Consider the following 16,383-nt stretch of genomic DNA (forward strand, 5'->3'; position numbering starts at 1 on the left):
CTACTGGAAAGTCCTAACTGGCAAACCACGCAGGCAAAATCGATTTACTTTCTATTGGGAAAGGTCTACATTTATTTTATACGTGTTTCCACAAAAACCATCTGACTTCTGAATTTTAAGACAGACACAGCTGTGCCACGAATTTGCTGCCTGAATGAAATAAAATACTGCCAGTCCCAGTACTTCTTCCTAGTGTCCTCTTTGCTTTACTTTCCAGGGGTTTTCTCTCAGGATTGATGGATTACCTGACAGTAGTGAGATGCAAGAGGTGAGATCTCTATAAGCAAAAACTGTTTCAAATTGTCCCTTTAGTTGGCAACCCAGGAAGTTTTTATGCTTAGGTATATTGCACCACATTAATATCTAAGATGTATAAGAAATTCGTCTTTCTTTTATAAGTGGGAGAATAACTGTGAAGAGGGATGTGAAAATAAAACTCCGGAAGAGAATGGAGGAAAAAAAATTAGTGAAGACGGCCAGGCGTGGTGGCTCACGCCCGTAATTCCAGCACTTTGTGAGGCCAAGCTGGGTGGATCATTTGAGGTCAGGAGTTCGAGACCAGCCTGGCCAACATGGTGGAACTCTGTCTTTACTAAAAAGACAACAATTAGCTGGGTGGTAGTGGCGTGTGCCTGTAATCCCAGCTACTTGGGAGGCTGAGGCAGGAGAATCGCTTGAGCCTGGGAGGTGGAGATTGTGAGCTGAGATTGTGCCACTACACTCCAGTCTGGGTGACAGAGATCGTTCTCAAAAAAAAAAAAGTTAGTGAAGTTGACTCTCTTAAAAGTATACGTGCTTGGCTGGGTGAATGGCTCACATCTGTAATCCCAGCATTTTGGGAGGCTGAGGTGGGAGGCTCACTTGAGCCCAGGAGGTTGAGCCTGCAGTGAGATATGATCAAGCCACTGCACTCCAGCCTGGGTGACAGAGCAAGACTCTATCTCAAAAAGACCCAAACAATGTGCCATGTACCTCCTGGAGTCTTCATTTATCCTTAGGGGTGTCTGTACCCCAGTTTAAAGAATGCTGCTGTAATTTATCATCCCCACAACCACACATTATTATTATTATATGCAATCTGTGTTTGCTTAGTTTCCCCCACGTGTTCACCGATTTCTTTGTTCACCATTCTTGGAGATCTGCTTTTAGTTATTCTTTTTCTTCCTCTTGAAGTACGTCATCTCCTTGAAGTAAAGTCAGTCCCCTTTAGAACTGCCTTTGGTGAGGCTCTGTTGATAGTAAACTCAATTTGTTTTCTGAAAATATCTTAAAAGTTGTCTTAATTTCAAAATTCAAATTTTGCATTCTATTAATATATTATTTTAATATAAAGTCATATTTTAAATAACATACCATAGAGAGAGAGAAAAAAACAAAAATTCTAAACCTTATGAGTCATTGTAAGAGATAATCTGCATCTTCCACATGTTCTTAAACTGCACACAAATTGTAGGTGATTATAGCCCTAACTTACCTGTCCACACTGACTCTACTGGCTTTGGGAACTCCACAGTTTTGCAATTCCCAAAAATAAAGCAACAAGGAACAAACCTCCTTGGTATTCTAAGTAGGTTCCAGTAAGAGCAGGTCAATATATTTTCTCAAATACTTATCTGTAAAGGAATTTAGTTTCTTTCTTTTTTTTTTTTTTGAGACAGAATATCGCTCTGTTGCCCAGGCTGGAGTGCACTGGCATGATCTCAGCTCACTGCAACCTCCACCTCCTGGGTTCAAACGATTTTCCTGCCGTAGCCTCCTGAGTAGCTGGGATTACAGGCACCTGCCAGCATGCCTCGCTAATTTTTATATTTTTAGTACAGATGGGGTTTCACCATGTTGGCCAGGCTGGTCTTGAACTCATGACCTCAAGTGAGGCTGAGGCCCACCTCAGCCTCCCAAAGTGCTGAGATTACAGGTGTGAGTCACCATGCCCGGCCAGAATTTAGTTTCAAAATGATATGTGTTAACTCAAAATGCTCTCTTGTAAGTGATGAAACTGGTTTCCTTATCTAAGCATTGGTGATATTAATATGGCTTCCTGACAAGTAATTGTTATACTAAGTATTCAAAATTTTGTTGAATGAATAAAATAATAAATGTATTTATATTAATTTACATGAGTTAGAATAGTCAACTGCCTCAATGTCAGGAAAAAAAATCCATTCATTTTGCTAAATAAAAAAAGATAGGGAGAAGTACACGCCACCTACAAACTCAAGAGTAATGTTGCTTTATCTAGCCTCAGGGAAAGTATTTTGAAGTTAGGCAGTCTGGTTTCAGGCCTTGATTACACCACCACTGGGCTGGGACTTCTTCCTTAGCTGAAAGTACCTTTGGGCTGCTAGGGGCAGGAGGCAGAAGTGAAGAGGAGGGAGGTGTCAAGTCCCTTTACCAGTCTGCTTCATACAGAGCAATCTACTTTTATTTATTTAATATACTGGACTCCAAGATATTGCTTCAAAGAAAAAAAAGTTTGAAAACCACTGGATTAGAGACTCTAAGGTCTAAAAAGACTTCTATATTGTGTATATTTAAATCACGTCTTTGATATTGATTTAACTAAATTTTCAATATGTTTTTGTCAGTCTAAAGTTTCTGAGAAGATTTTTAAAAACAACCAATTTCCTCAAAGATCAAAGTGGAAATATAAATAGGAGTGTCTCAAAACTTTGCAAAGTCAGGATACGAGCTGTACTGAAGAGAAAACAAAGGAAAGAAATTGAAATAAAACAGATGACACATCTTTTTCAAATGTCACATTTAATGTTTTCACCACTGTACTTCAAATCTACATTGTACAAAGTGACCAGAAAGTGTGCCACGGTAATTGACCAACCTCTGAGATTGTACCTTTCACACCAGTGTCTTCTTGGGCTCTTTTGATACTAAACACGTTTCTCATTCAAGTGAATTGAAATGCTTCAGTTGGGTTGATTCTCAGGAGCCTCATAAAAAAAAAACAAAGATATTGCACCATCTTTGTTTAGTAATTCAATGTTTGTTTCTTTCACAGCAAATAATTACTTCATTGAAGTTAAAACTTCCAAACATAACTTATTAATAGTCTTCAAATTCAGCTCAGATCACTCAAGTTGAAAATACTCTGCTAAATACAGATAACTTACAATAACTTTAACAGTTAATTGTCCATAACACACACCAAGGTTTTTTCCTAGACCAATTTTAAGACGATCCATTAGTATTCCTTGTACAGGTGAAAAATGATCTTCAATTTTCTTGTCTTTTTATTTTTAATATAAAAGTTGGAAGGGACATTCAAGTTTCAAGTCTCCACACTGAACTTAAAAAAAAAAATAGTCATCATCAGCATGTGGAGGTAAACAAGCCAAGTTGTATAACTCCAGGAGGTAGAGGCCTTCGATTTGTATTCATATGTACATATGCACAGAAGAATTCAGTGTTCCAACAGAAAAAAAGAACTTGTCAAAAAGTAATAAGTTATTTACTACTGTGACATTTCAAGACTCCCACAGCTTTGCCTAAGGACACAAACACATTTGACATAATTCCCTATGTGCCTTTTTTTGTGGCTTAAATTTTTTTTTAAATTTGTTTTTGTCTTTTATTATTTTTTTACTGTCCAGTGCAGGAAAAGTCTCACAAAATTTCACAGACCTAAAATGTGCAAGCTAGTTCTCTTTCTATACAGCAATATTGGGATTCTTTTGAAATTAACCCAGAAATGAATTATTTACACACATGAAAGATGCATGCTTGGGGTTCTTTTATGTAAGAAAGAGCAGAAAAACTTCTAATAAAAATAGATTAAATATATATATATATATTTATACTGGGTAAGGAAAACAAAAGTTTAGTCTCTCCTAGTCACAAACTCATTCTCTCTACCCACAACATTGGATTTTAGACAGCACACATCACCATCACGGCTCTAATGAGAAGCTAATTATAGGGCTTGATCATTAGGTGGCATGCCCCTCCTCCCTACCCTCCCCCCAGGTGCAGCCACGATCAGCTCACGCGGCTCCATGATTGGTCACAGGCAAGGTTTCTAGATTCTTTAGTTTTAGAAAACCCCAAATCTTTAGGAATGGCTCAAATATCAAACTGTATGACTGTCCTTTGTGTTTGCATTTGTGTGTGTGTGTGTGTGTGTGTGTGTGTGTGTGTGAACAATCTCACTTCATTTTAGAAAAGAAAAACAAAACAAAAACATAAAACCCCAAACTCCCAAATTTGGTTCAATTCTCTTTTGTTCTGAGGTGAGCCATAACAGCTGCACATGTGCAACTCTGGGTAAAATATTTTTCTTCTAAAAGCACAACCACTTTACAAGATTAAAAGTCTAGTAACATTTCTAAATATTATTCGTATCATACAAGTAGTGGTTGTTAATTTAAAACTTCATTAGTAAAATTACAGTACAAGCATGATTAACCTCCAGAATTGCAAATCCCAGACTCCAGTGGAAAGCTACATTACATCTTCAGTAGTACATTATCTTCCACCATCACTCCCACACCAGAGGAGATGGGGGCATCTCAGATGGCTGAGCAACAGTGGAACTGGAAGAAAACAGAGATGGAGAAATTAGTTGTAATGTCACAATGGACAAAAGGGTAATTCACTACTTCCTGTTTTCCTCTCTTCCTCTGAAAAAATGAATTCCACTTCTGAATTTTTATTTGTTTCTTTGAAGTTGAATTTGTTCTAAGTTGCTTGTTTATGGACCTGTTATCTATGGATAGGCAATCTGGTATAGTGGCTAATATGTAGGCTTGAAAACCACATGTCATTTACTAGTTGTATGGCACTGAGCAAGTGCCTTAATCTCTTCTCATCTGGAAAGGAATAATGCTGTTTACCTCACAGGATACTGGGATGAATAAATGATAATAGATGTGAAGTATTTTCCACAGTGCCTGCTTCAAAGTGTAAAGTAAATGTAGGTATTACAAGTAATAATTTCAATAATCAATCAGGAAAATAACCTTAAGGGATGTAGAATTATCCATTTAAAGTAGCCTCTTAAAATACAGTGGCCTATTTTGAATGGGCCTTATAAGCATTCTTTTATCAAGTATTAATGGAGAAGTATAGGTAATCATTTAGCATTGGTGATCTAGATCTGTTATTGGCTTTTTCCTATGTCTAAGGTTGCTAATTAGATTATAAACTTGAGAGGGAAAAGTGTAACCCCTTGTTTCCCCAAGGCCCAGGATCATTTGCACCTAAGCTGCTAAACTGCCTAACTGACTGGGTCACTGACTCTTAGGGGAAAATAGTAAAACAAAGTAATTTAAAACCACAGATAAGTAAAAATGCAACTTAATTCCTTCTTCCAATAGAAAAATACATGGAAGAAATGAAAGTCACCCGATTTTGCAAATTTTAAGCATAAAATCTTGACGGTGGTCCAACAAATCCAACCAACTTTAATATGATTAAAGGGAAAGAGCAGCAGGAAGAGAGAAAAAGGAGAGGAGAAAGGCAGTGGGGAAGATAGAGGCTGTGTGACCACTCATATCCGAATCCACCCTTTGTCCTGCTTTGTGATATTGGAGCCAGACCCTGTTCATGGTTCCCCTTTGCCACCTAGCTTAATGTTAGCTTTTGTCAACAGAGGGTGCTGGAAGGGCATTTGCAAGGCTGTAGCATCAGGAAGCAGTCTCCCTTCCTTGGTTTGTTGTGCTTGTTTTTGGTCATGTGGAAGGCTCAGCTTTGGTCCACCCGAACTCTCCTGGCAGGCAGTCTTTGACGGACCAGTTCTGGCCACACCTTCTGGCACACTTCCTCTTCCGCACCACCCTCGTGCTGTGTGTTCCTGTTCCTGTGGCAGCCATACCCTCTCCAAAGAGGTCCTTACATGGATGAACCTCTTCTAAATTCTTAATTTCTTTCTTGTTTACTCTCCCTCAGTCTACAGGGAGTGGCTGCTTTCTGCATTTGCTACTTCAGCAGCCTTCAGAATCCTCTTTTATGCCTTTTAGCAGTTGATCATCTTTCCTAGTTAACAATTCTTACTACTGAATTTTCCCCATTCATATTCTAGGGAAGTGGTTTATTTCTCCTGACTAGACCCTGATCAATATATGAGGAGTTAAGGAAAAAGAGATCAAGAGAAGGAAAGGACAGACAGACAAGGAGAATGAAGCCTGGTAACTTCCAATGTAGGTTCATAGCTCTACCATAAGCCTTTTGACTTCTCCTCTAAATAGGCTACACCAGTAGTCCACCTGCACACACAAAAATTATTTTCTTGCCTGCAGTTATTACTAGGAGTGGGAATGGTAGTGGGAACTGAGATGACCACGTCTAACTCCAGGACAGGTGGCCACCATACTAATGCTGCAGTAGGATTGCCATGTATGTGATGAGGCAGCACAGTGGTCATCTAGGCAAAAAATTGCCAAAGCAACTGCAGTGAACTGGCACCAGTGTAAAATGTGATGCTTACGGTTTTTTTTTTTTTTTTTTCGAGACGGAGTTTCGCTCTTGTTGCCTAGGCTGGAGTGCAATGGTGCGATCTCGGCTCACCGCAACCTCTGCCTCCCGGGTTCAAGCAATTCTCCTGCCTCAGCCTCCTGAGTAGCTGGGATTACAGGCATGCACTACCGTGCCTAGCTAATTTTGTATTTTTAGAAGAAACAAGGTTTCTCCATGTTAGTCAGGCTGGTCTTGAACTCCAGACCTCAGGTGATCTGTCTGCCTCGGCTTCCCAAAGTGCTGGGATTACAGGCATGAGCTACTGTGCCCAGCCCAGAGGCTTACAGTTTTAATACACTTTTGACTAAGGCCAAACCTCATAACAGAAACTTTCTGTTGCACCTTTTATCTATGTTATCTAAATAAAAACAGAAATATGCTGAATAATGAAGTAACACTGGCATCCTTCTAATTCTAACAAGAATGTTGAATTACATACATATAGTTACCTAATAAAGCTCTTAAAAGCAGCAGACTGAGGGTTGATGCAGAGAGGCACTCTGTTTCCTTTCTGCTGTTCCAAAATGAACTGATGAATAATTTCTGTGGAGAAAACAAACATACAATCCATGACAATTTGCAAGCCCGGGAGCAGTGAATTCTCAGCGAACTCTAGCCAGCATCTGAAAAGCATTTCCTATTGGTTTAGTTAAATCAAACACACACATCATCTATCAAGCAGAATTCAGCTGAACTTCCTAAAACTAAAATGACAGCTGTTGCTAAATACAAGCTAGAAACCTACTGGTGGCATTACACAGACTGAAATCCCATCCGTGGGAAGAGTAAAATGGCCTATAAATTTGAGAGAGACTCCACAGGTTTGGCATTATGGGTGAACTCTTCTAAGTTGCTGGCAATTATTGCCTTTTTGAAGATCACTTAAAGACCTCAGTTGGTATCTAGGTGTATAGTTTCTTGTGGTTACTTTGGGGACTACTCTCTCTCTTGTAAAATGTCCTGCAGTAGACACTAAAATCACTCAGAATTTTGGATGTCATTACTCCCACTGTATCCCAATAGGAGATCCTGCCACAAAATTTTATGAGTACACTGTCAGAAGTTCCCTTCTCTTGTCATCATCCAAGGAATAATTCCCTCAGTGAATGTTTATCCTTTATGGAACTTTGTATGTTATATAAAGAAGTTCAAGACGTTTGAATCAATGAAATGACACTGAGTGAATACATATTAAACATATTTTGAGTCATACTCACTAAATAAACTTTGAAAATAAGAACAAAATATTCATTCCTCTCCCTGACCTTCCCCTGGATATAGTATTAAATATGCTTTGTTATGCCCTGGACACATAGCTATATGCAAGGTTGTAAAATAAACATAGAGGGGAGCTTTGGTTACCATCCAGATCTCAGCTCTTCATGGCCATCTAATGGAAAATGTTACTAGGCATATTGCCTGGCCAAAGGCCAAAACAGATACTCACCTTTAACCTGTCGGACAGAACTGAGGTTCTTCTCAAAAGTGTCATCAAATTTGGGATTGGTGACAGGCTCAAAGTCACTGGTATAAACTCTTCCAGTAGAGGTGGAAAAGCAACATTTACACATACATGTGTGATATCGTAGTCGCCCTTCATCTAGGTAGGGGTGGGCTAAGGCATCCTTAGCGGATATTCTTTTGGACTGAAATCAAATTAGAGACCAGCACATCAACGCTACAGACAAAATGACTATCCACACAGGATCTTTCAAAAGACACACTAACTGCTTTATACAGCATATATATAATTTATAGTACATCCCGTCCAAAGAGGGATAATTGAATTTAGAGGTGGGTAACATAGAAGCAGAGGGAGTGTATGATTTAGGACAACTACTGTTATAAAGCACTTAGAAGTGCCTTTCTTCTAAAATTCTAAGAAGTTACTACATTGAAATAGATGTATGCTGGGTCAAAAATCACAAATATCATGACATTTAACTATGTAGTGCTTTGAAGGGGTTACGTTTACCTTTTAAATAACAGGCTATATTTTCTAAATATGTGTCAGCATCCAGAAGATGTGTTCACAGTGGCAATTTTCAAAGCTGCTTGAAATTTTTATTCTCTTAGAATACCAAGCAGACGATGGCAAAAGCTGCTGGAGTTAGGCAGAGACAGTGGTCTGCCTGCCATGTTTTGAGATAGAGCTCAGTCTCAATATCAGGAGTCTAGTCTCGCTTTTTGTTTGCTGGCACTTTATTTTTTAAATTTTTTGTAGAGATGGGGTCTCACTGTGTTCTTGAATTTCTGGCCTCCAGTCTTGGCCTCCTGAAGTGCTGGGACTACAGACATGAGCTACTGCGCCTAGTCATTTTCTGTCACTTTAGATCAGAATACTTAATGCATGAGTTTTAAGTTTGCCTGAAAATCTAAACTTTTAACATTACTCCATGAAAAAATTAAAGAAATTGTCCCTTCTTTTAGCTCAGTAGACGTATGTGTATTACTGAAAGTAAATTTTAAAGATTTAAGGATGAACTCAATAGCACAGAGTAGAACAAAAACAGGAACACACACTTTGCCCTGATTCCAAAATGACCAAGCACTTCTTCACATTACACAATTTAAAAATGAAAACCACTTTTGTTCTCAGATAAACCAAAAACAACTGTTCCGGTTCCCAAATAATAATAAAATGTTTCTCATAAGCCTGGATTCGCTAAAAACATTTTTATCACTGATTTTTGCTATGCTGATATAAAAAGGCATGTCATGACCTTTCAAGATAAGATAATCACAGAAGAAAGTGAGTGTTTATCTACCAGGAACAGGCAAACTTATACTTGATAACCTTGTTTTTTTCTTTCAATAAGTTTATGTTTTGTATTTGGTGATCTAGCTCTTTTGAAGTCTGACTTCCCTGCATTCTTAGCAAATAAACTTTTTCCTTTTCTTTTTTTCTAAAAAAGTCTGAGTCCTTTGATAGCTATTCCTGGAGACTCCACTGGGATAGTGTTCCACTGTTTGAACCCAAAGGAACAAGTAGGCTGACGGTGTATGTGCCTGACCCCGGGCCCCTCTGAGCCCTTGGCTTCCCTTTCCTTCTATTTTTCATTAACTTCTGTTCATGAGTTTCAGGACAGAACTTCAACGGTTTATCCTTCTGTTCCTTTAGGTTATATACAGTGATCATTCTAACAACATACGTGTCTGTAAGATGTTTCACACTTACACCACTGTCCAGTTTCTTCAATAGCTTGGCATTCTGTGCTATAAACATAAATGCTTCCTCTTTTTAAAAAAATCAGTTACCTGCTGGGTTATCTGCAGGACTTTTTGACATTTTCAACAATATTTTTATTCCACAGAGCATAGAATAGGCAAAAAATACAGTAAATAATGCCTATAGGTCTTGGCAGCATGTGGGACATTGTGGGGAACCTGTCATTGGTGCATCTGGCCTGCAGATGTGCCATTTTATTACCCTTTGTGGGCACATTTGCATGGGGGAATCTGGATATGCTTGGGGAAGACAGAAACAGCTGAAGGAGGCTGGAGGGTCTTTTTTCCCTTGGGGATACTGAACAAACGGTGTGTTGTATGCCTGCTTTTTGATGGTGACCTGTCACTGAGGTCAGGTCATTTGTGGTGTCATGTTGGCACTCAAAGTTCCAGATTATGGATGTTCAGTGTGTGTGTGTGTGTGTGTGTGTGTGTCTGTGTTTGTCTGTGTATATGTATCTCACCACAGGCACCTGCCTCTTAGACTGAATCAAGTAATTGAGTCATCATTTCAGTCCAGGAGCAGACATGTGATGGCAGTAGACTGCTCAACCCAAGATCAACAAAACAAGAATAACTAGTTACCTCAGACTAAATGGACTAAATAAATACACTGATTTAATTATGATCAATGGTCTGTTCTTCATGGATATTTAAAAAGTGGCTCACGCCTGTAATCCCAGCACTTTGGGAGGCCGAGGCAGGTCAGGAGTTCGAGACCAGCTTTGTCAACACGGTAAAATCCTGTTTCTACCAAAAATATAAAAATAAATTAGCTGGGCATGGTGGCGCACATCTGTAATCCCAGCTACTCAGGAGGCTGAGGCAGGAGAATCTCTTGAACCCAGGAGGTGGAGGTTGCAGTAAGCGGAGATCGTGCCACTGCATTCCAGCCTGGGCTACTCAGTGAGACCCTGACACACACACACACACCTCATTTCTTTCTTAATGTATTGCTGACTTTCAATTTAACAGGTTAAAATCAGAACAAACCTCTCTTTAAATGGTTTCTTGTTCTGATTGAACTCTCAGAACTGGAAATAAAAAAAATCCTTAATATAGATCAAAAGCTAATAAAGCATCAGGCCAATTTAAAAATAGTTCTGTAACAAAGTAACAAACTTGTTGGCTTTGTTTATAACACAGTGATAAAAACGGTTAATTATTACGTAGTGTGCATTAAATAAATTCTTTCTTTTTGAGACAGGGTTTTGCTCTGTCTCCCTTGCTAGGATGGAGTACAATGGTGAGCTCATGGCTCACTGTGGCCTTGGCCTTAACCTCCTGGGTTCAAGCCATCCTCCCACCTCAGCTTCCCGAGTAGCTGGAACTACAGGCACGTGCTACCACGCCCAGCTAATTTTTAAAATTTTTAATTTTGTAATCCCTAATTGCCCAGGCTGGTCTTAAGCTCCTGGGCTCAGGGGATTCTCTCGCCTCAGCCTCCTAAAGTGCTGGGATTACAAGTGTGAGCCACTGTGCCCTATGCTTAGCCTAATTTCTTTATTTTTAAATGACTATGTAGTTACTTATATAGGTTCCATAAGAATATATACTCTTCCTTACCAGATAAATCTTTCTCCTTAGATAAATCTTTATAACTACAACTACACCACAAATTTCATTTAATTAAGTGTGATAATCCCACTGTTAAGGAATAAGGACTACATGTCACATGTAGAACTTGTGTACAAAAGACCTCCCAGAAAAGTGGGCTTACTACTTGCTCTATGGCTTAGGAAATTCCAGCCTTAAAGACTGCAAACACTACCTTCCTGGCAGATCGGGAGCATTAATAAACATGGGCTCTCTAGACTGGGTGCGGTGGCTCATGCCTGTAATCCCAGCACTTTGGGAGGCCAAGGCAGGTGGATCATGAGGTCAGGAGTTTGAGACCAGCCTGACCAACATGGTGAAACCCCATCTCTACTAAAAATATAAAAATTAGCTGGGTGTGGTGGCACGTGCCTGTAATCCCAGCTACTCAAGAGGCTGAGGCAGGAGAATTGCTTGAACCCGGGAGGTGGAGGTGCAGTGAGCCAAGATTGCGCCGCTGCACTCCAGCCTGGGCAACAGAGCAAGACTCTGTCTCAAAAAAACCAAACCAAACCAAACCAAACATGGGATCTCAGAGAAAGAGGATGCCTTACAGCTCTAAACAGTGTATGCACACCTGGTAGAGGTGAGTTACATGGTTCTTGGATCTACATCTAAATAGAAATAGAGAATAAAATATTTCTAACACATAAAAGTAAATTTCAATCCTAGACCCTCTATAAAATCCTCTATGGGCAGACAGAAATTACCTCTGAAGCCTGAATTTTACACAGCTCTAGTTTTGTTAACCATATAAAAGGAGTTTGTTTTTTAACATATTGATCAACATCTTCTATTAGCTATGTAGATAAACTTGCCAAATAACACAAAATATCGAATGACAGTAAATCACTAGCTTAATAAAGCAAGTTATATGATTGAAATTGTCCTTAATGGTGGGAACTTGATCACAAAGAGACTGTGGGAGCAAGAACTGCCACTTTGTCAGGCTTATAGTATCACTAAGCACTTCACATACCACATGGTATGGTTTGGCTGTGTCCCCACCCAAATCTCATCTTGAATTCCCACATGCTATGGGAGGGACCTAGGAGGTAACTGAACCATGGGGGCAGGTCTTTCCTTTGCTGTTCTCATGATAGTGAATAAGTCTCATGAGATCTGACGGTATTAAAAAGGGGCATTTCCCTGCACAAGCTCTCTCTCTTGGCCTGCTGCCATCCATATAAGACGTGACTTGCTCCTCCTCACCTCCCGCCATGATTGTGAGGCTTCCCCAGCCATGTGGAACTGTAAGTCCAATTAAACCTCTTTCTTTTGTAAATTGCCCAGTCTTGGGTATGTCTTTATCAGCAGTGTGAAAACAGACTAATACACCACAGTAAAAAAACAAAAAAGAAAACAACAGCAAAAAACACCAAAATAAACACATAAGCAATCTAAACTGTACCCTGAGACATTACAAAAATAATTTGGGTCACCCTAATTGGTTCTGGTCCCCCAAATAAAAAAACCTTGACTGTTTTCTCACAAACCTGGACTCCTTAACAGAATTATTTTTATCCCTAATCTTTGCTGTGCTGATGTCTGAAGGTTTGTGAATTTGATATCTTCTGAGAAAGTTGCAGCTTTCTCACTACAAATGGACCAATGTAAACTTAATAACTTTGGTAATTTTGTGGTTGTTTTATCTTTTAAATATCTGGTATTTTTTGTATTTGGTGACTTTGTATTCTTGGCAAGTTAAATTTTCTTTTCTAAATGCTTCCATTTTTAAGTCTTCTTTGACAATAGTTATTGGCATAGATGTGAATAATAAATATTCTTTGGATGAATAAATGAAGAGCTGAACTTACAGTATAATTTGTGGTATGTTCCAGAAGAGTCAAGTCCAGAAAGGGTATTGGGAAAAGCTTCCATCTCAACAACCCAGAGCAAACGTTTCCTTATGCAATATAATGGTCAGATTTTTTTTCAAACAATCTTAAAAAACTTTGTGTCCTGGCTGGGCGTGGTGGCTCACATCTGTAATCCCAGCACTTTGGGGGGCTGAGGCAAAAGGATCACTTGAGCCCAGGAGTTCAAACCAGCCTGGGCAATATAGTGAGACCTCTTCTCTACAAAATATTTAGAAATTAGCTGAGCATGCTTGTAGTCCCAGATACTCAGGGGGCTCGGGCAGGAGGACTGCTTGGGCCTGGGAGGTTGAGGGTATAGTGAGCTGAGATCACACCTCTGCACTCCAGCCTGGGTGACGGAGCAAGACCTTGTCTCAAAACAAACAAAAAATTATTTTGTCTTGATTTAACTTGGTGTCAAACTCCTTTTACAAATAATGAGATAAATAAGAAATAAGAGTTAAATAAGATCCAGCTCCTTATCTCTTCCCTTAGACTCTTACGTGTTAATAATCAAACTTCTGTGTGATGAGCGTGCATGATACATATGATACTGGGGATTGAAGTTTATGTTTTGAAAAGTAATTATTTACATTGCCAATCTATTCAAAACCACATTGTTTCTCTCGAACACATGTATTTGTAATTCATTAAAAATACATAAAAACAAACACTACTTACTGGATCAAAGACCAACATCCTGCAAAGGAGATGAACAGCTTCATGTGTAGCCTGGCTAGACAGGGTATAGAGTACAGGAAGAGATGGCTGTGAAAAAATTAAAAATTCAAATATTTAAGTGAGTCTTTGTGTAAATAGCTATGGAATACAGCCAATTTATGATAAGGTAAGTACTCAGCTCAAAAGGCAATGTGTGTCTAAACTCAAGGAGAATGAGTTTTCCCTTCAAAAGCAACAATTGTTACTAACTTCCTGTAGCATTTTATTTATTTATTATTTATTTTTTTATTTTATATGGATTCTCGCTCTCTCACCCAGGCTAGGGTGCAGTGGCGCCATCTTGGTTCACTGCAACCTCCGCCTTCCAGGTTCAAGCGATTCTTCTGTGGTCAGCCTCCCGAGTAGCTGGGATTACAGGCACGTGCCATCACGCTCAGGAATTTTTGTATTTTTAGTAGAGATGGGGTTTCGCCATGTTGGCCAGGCTGGTCTCGAATCCCTGACCCTCAAGTGATCTGCCTGCCTCGGCCTCCCAAAGTGCTGGGATTACAGGCGTGAGCCACCACGTCCATCCCCGTAGATTTTTATATTGCATGATTACCCACTGTAGGGGAAAGCACAAAAGAGCCTATGAAAAAATGAAAACGAATTGTAAATATGGCACTCCTGCTAGCCATCTTTTTTTTTTTAAATAGGAGAAAAGGCATACACATTTATTTATCGTGCGTACACGGGAGGCTTCAAAATAAAGCCCCAAACCCTCAATGAGGTACAGAAGCTTGAGGTTATAGAAACGGTGTGGGATCGGAGCATGGCCAAAAATGGGTTTTAGTTAGCTTTACACCTTAAATGCTTTGGCAAGAATGATAATCAAACATGCCTAGGGGTGGGAGAAACGATTGAAAGGTTTTAAAACCTGGGCCACATGCAAAGCATGTCAACTATAAGCATGTGAACTGTGTCTATGACAACATTACCATAAAGGTGCTGAGATATTAGTCCTAAAGGAGCCAAAGGACATGCAAGAACTTACAGAACCTGTAAGAAAGGACACCATTGGTTTTGGTGTTCAATCTGAGTTGTCTTTAGCATTGATTTCTCACTCAATAATTGCCTTCATAAGTGGTAGGCATATCCACATGGCCATATCTGACTTCCGTGAAGCAGGGAGGTGGCTTTAATGACCTGAGAAGCCATAGAGCTTATAAAGCTTCCATTTCACTGCTAGAAGCGTCAGGGGACAAAGCAGGTAAATGGCATCATTGCTCTGTCTCTCACACAAGTAAATTCTTTATCTCTAACATAAAAAAGGCAGAATTAAGGAAGGTGACAAAAAATGTTTAGACACTCCTTTTCTTCCAATGCTTAATACAACCTTTGGCAGAGAAATTTTTCCTCAAGCTTTGAAAGTTCTAGACTTATGGCCAAATTATTATTGGCTTGACTTTCATACCACTTAAAAAAAAAAACAAACTAATCTCTTAGTGGGGTAAATGATTTTCCTAATGGGTTTTAGACCTGGCGTCTACTTATAACCTTTCTGTGGTCGGAAAGTTTGGTAGGTCAAAGCCTATGAAAATCAACTCAAATAACAATAAAGTCAAAGGCTAAGGCTGGGTGCAGTGGCTTACGTTTGTAATCCCAGCACTTTGGGAGGCCGAGGCAGAAGGACTGCTTGAGCCTGTGAGTTTGAGACCACCCTGGGAAACACTGTGAAATGCCATTGCTACAAAAAACTTAAAAATTAGCCTGGCATGGTGGTACATGCCAGTAGTCCTAACTACTCAGGAGGCTGAGGTGAGAGGATTGCTTGAACCTGGGAGGTCGAGGCTGCAGTAAGCCGTGCTTATGCCACTGCACTCTAGCCTGGGTGACAGAGTGAGATTATAAACACACAAAAAAGTAAAAGCCTAGCCTAAAGAAAACCTAACTGTAGGAGTAATGACCCCTGACCTTCACTATGCTTTGGAAAGTGAAGAGGCTCAAGTGCCATAAACTATATTTTATCTGGATCTGATCTCTTCCCATTAGCTCTAAGTGCTGCTGCTGCTTCTTTTTCTTAAAGAAATGGAGTCTTGCTATGTTGCCCAGGCAGGGCTCAAGCGATCCTCCCACCTCAGCCTCCCAAGTAGTTGACACTAAAGGCACGCGCCACTGTGCCCAGCTTCTCTAAATCCTTTTTACATCCTCTGTTTCTTCAGGGGTTCCCTATAAAACTTTGAACTTTTAGGGTATAATCTCAGACTAGAGCAGCCTTTCATAGTTCCTGGGCTTCTTGTTTTATATAATGCCCAGACTGCTTCACTATGATTATACTTGTGGGAAAAACTAAAAAGAGAGTTTTAAAAACATATGTTTCTCTCATTTGAAAAACAATTTAAAAAGCCGTCTGTGAACGTGTGGTATCTTTATCTGGTCCTGATCTCTTTTGCAGACACTGCCTCATCATACCACTTTAGGGTCAGGGCATTTACATTTTGTTACTACATCATTAAATGGTCTATTAACAAGAGAGCAGAGCTTCAAACAGGGGTGGGGTGGCGGGGGCAGGCAG

The 16,383-nt window shown here is 39.6% G+C and overlaps 1 protein-coding gene across 3 annotated transcripts in view; it reads right to left on the bottom strand.

Moving 5' to 3' along the window:
- Positions 1–2,743: 2,743 nt before the first annotated feature.
- Positions 2,744–16,383, bottom strand: part of NLK (nemo like kinase) — a 156,433-nt gene continuing 142,793 nt past the window's right edge. Inside the window, exons 8-12 of one of the 3 annotated variants that reach the window (XR_009215130.1) lie at positions 13,830–13,916; positions 7,913–8,111; positions 6,915–7,008; positions 4,418–4,544; positions 2,744–3,500 (exon numbers count right to left, since the gene is read on the bottom strand). Coding sequence is in view for 2 of the 3 variants with exons in the window: in XM_032163238.2 (XP_032019129.1) it covers positions 4,490–4,544; positions 6,915–7,008; positions 7,913–8,111; positions 13,830–13,916 (435 nt within the window). In the remaining variant the exon portion in view is untranslated. Of the gene's footprint in view, positions 4,545–6,914; positions 7,009–7,912; positions 8,112–13,829; positions 13,917–16,383 lie in introns of all 3 variants that reach the window. The other 2 variants (XM_032163238.2, XM_032163239.2) reach the window with 2 other exon arrangements.

The sequence above is a fragment of the Hylobates moloch genome, unplaced genomic scaffold (assembly GCF_009828535.3).
Source record: "Hylobates moloch isolate HMO894 unplaced genomic scaffold, HMol_V3 SCAFFOLD_10, whole genome shotgun sequence".
Taxonomy (NCBI): Eukaryota; Metazoa; Chordata; class Mammalia; order Primates; family Hylobatidae; genus Hylobates; species Hylobates moloch.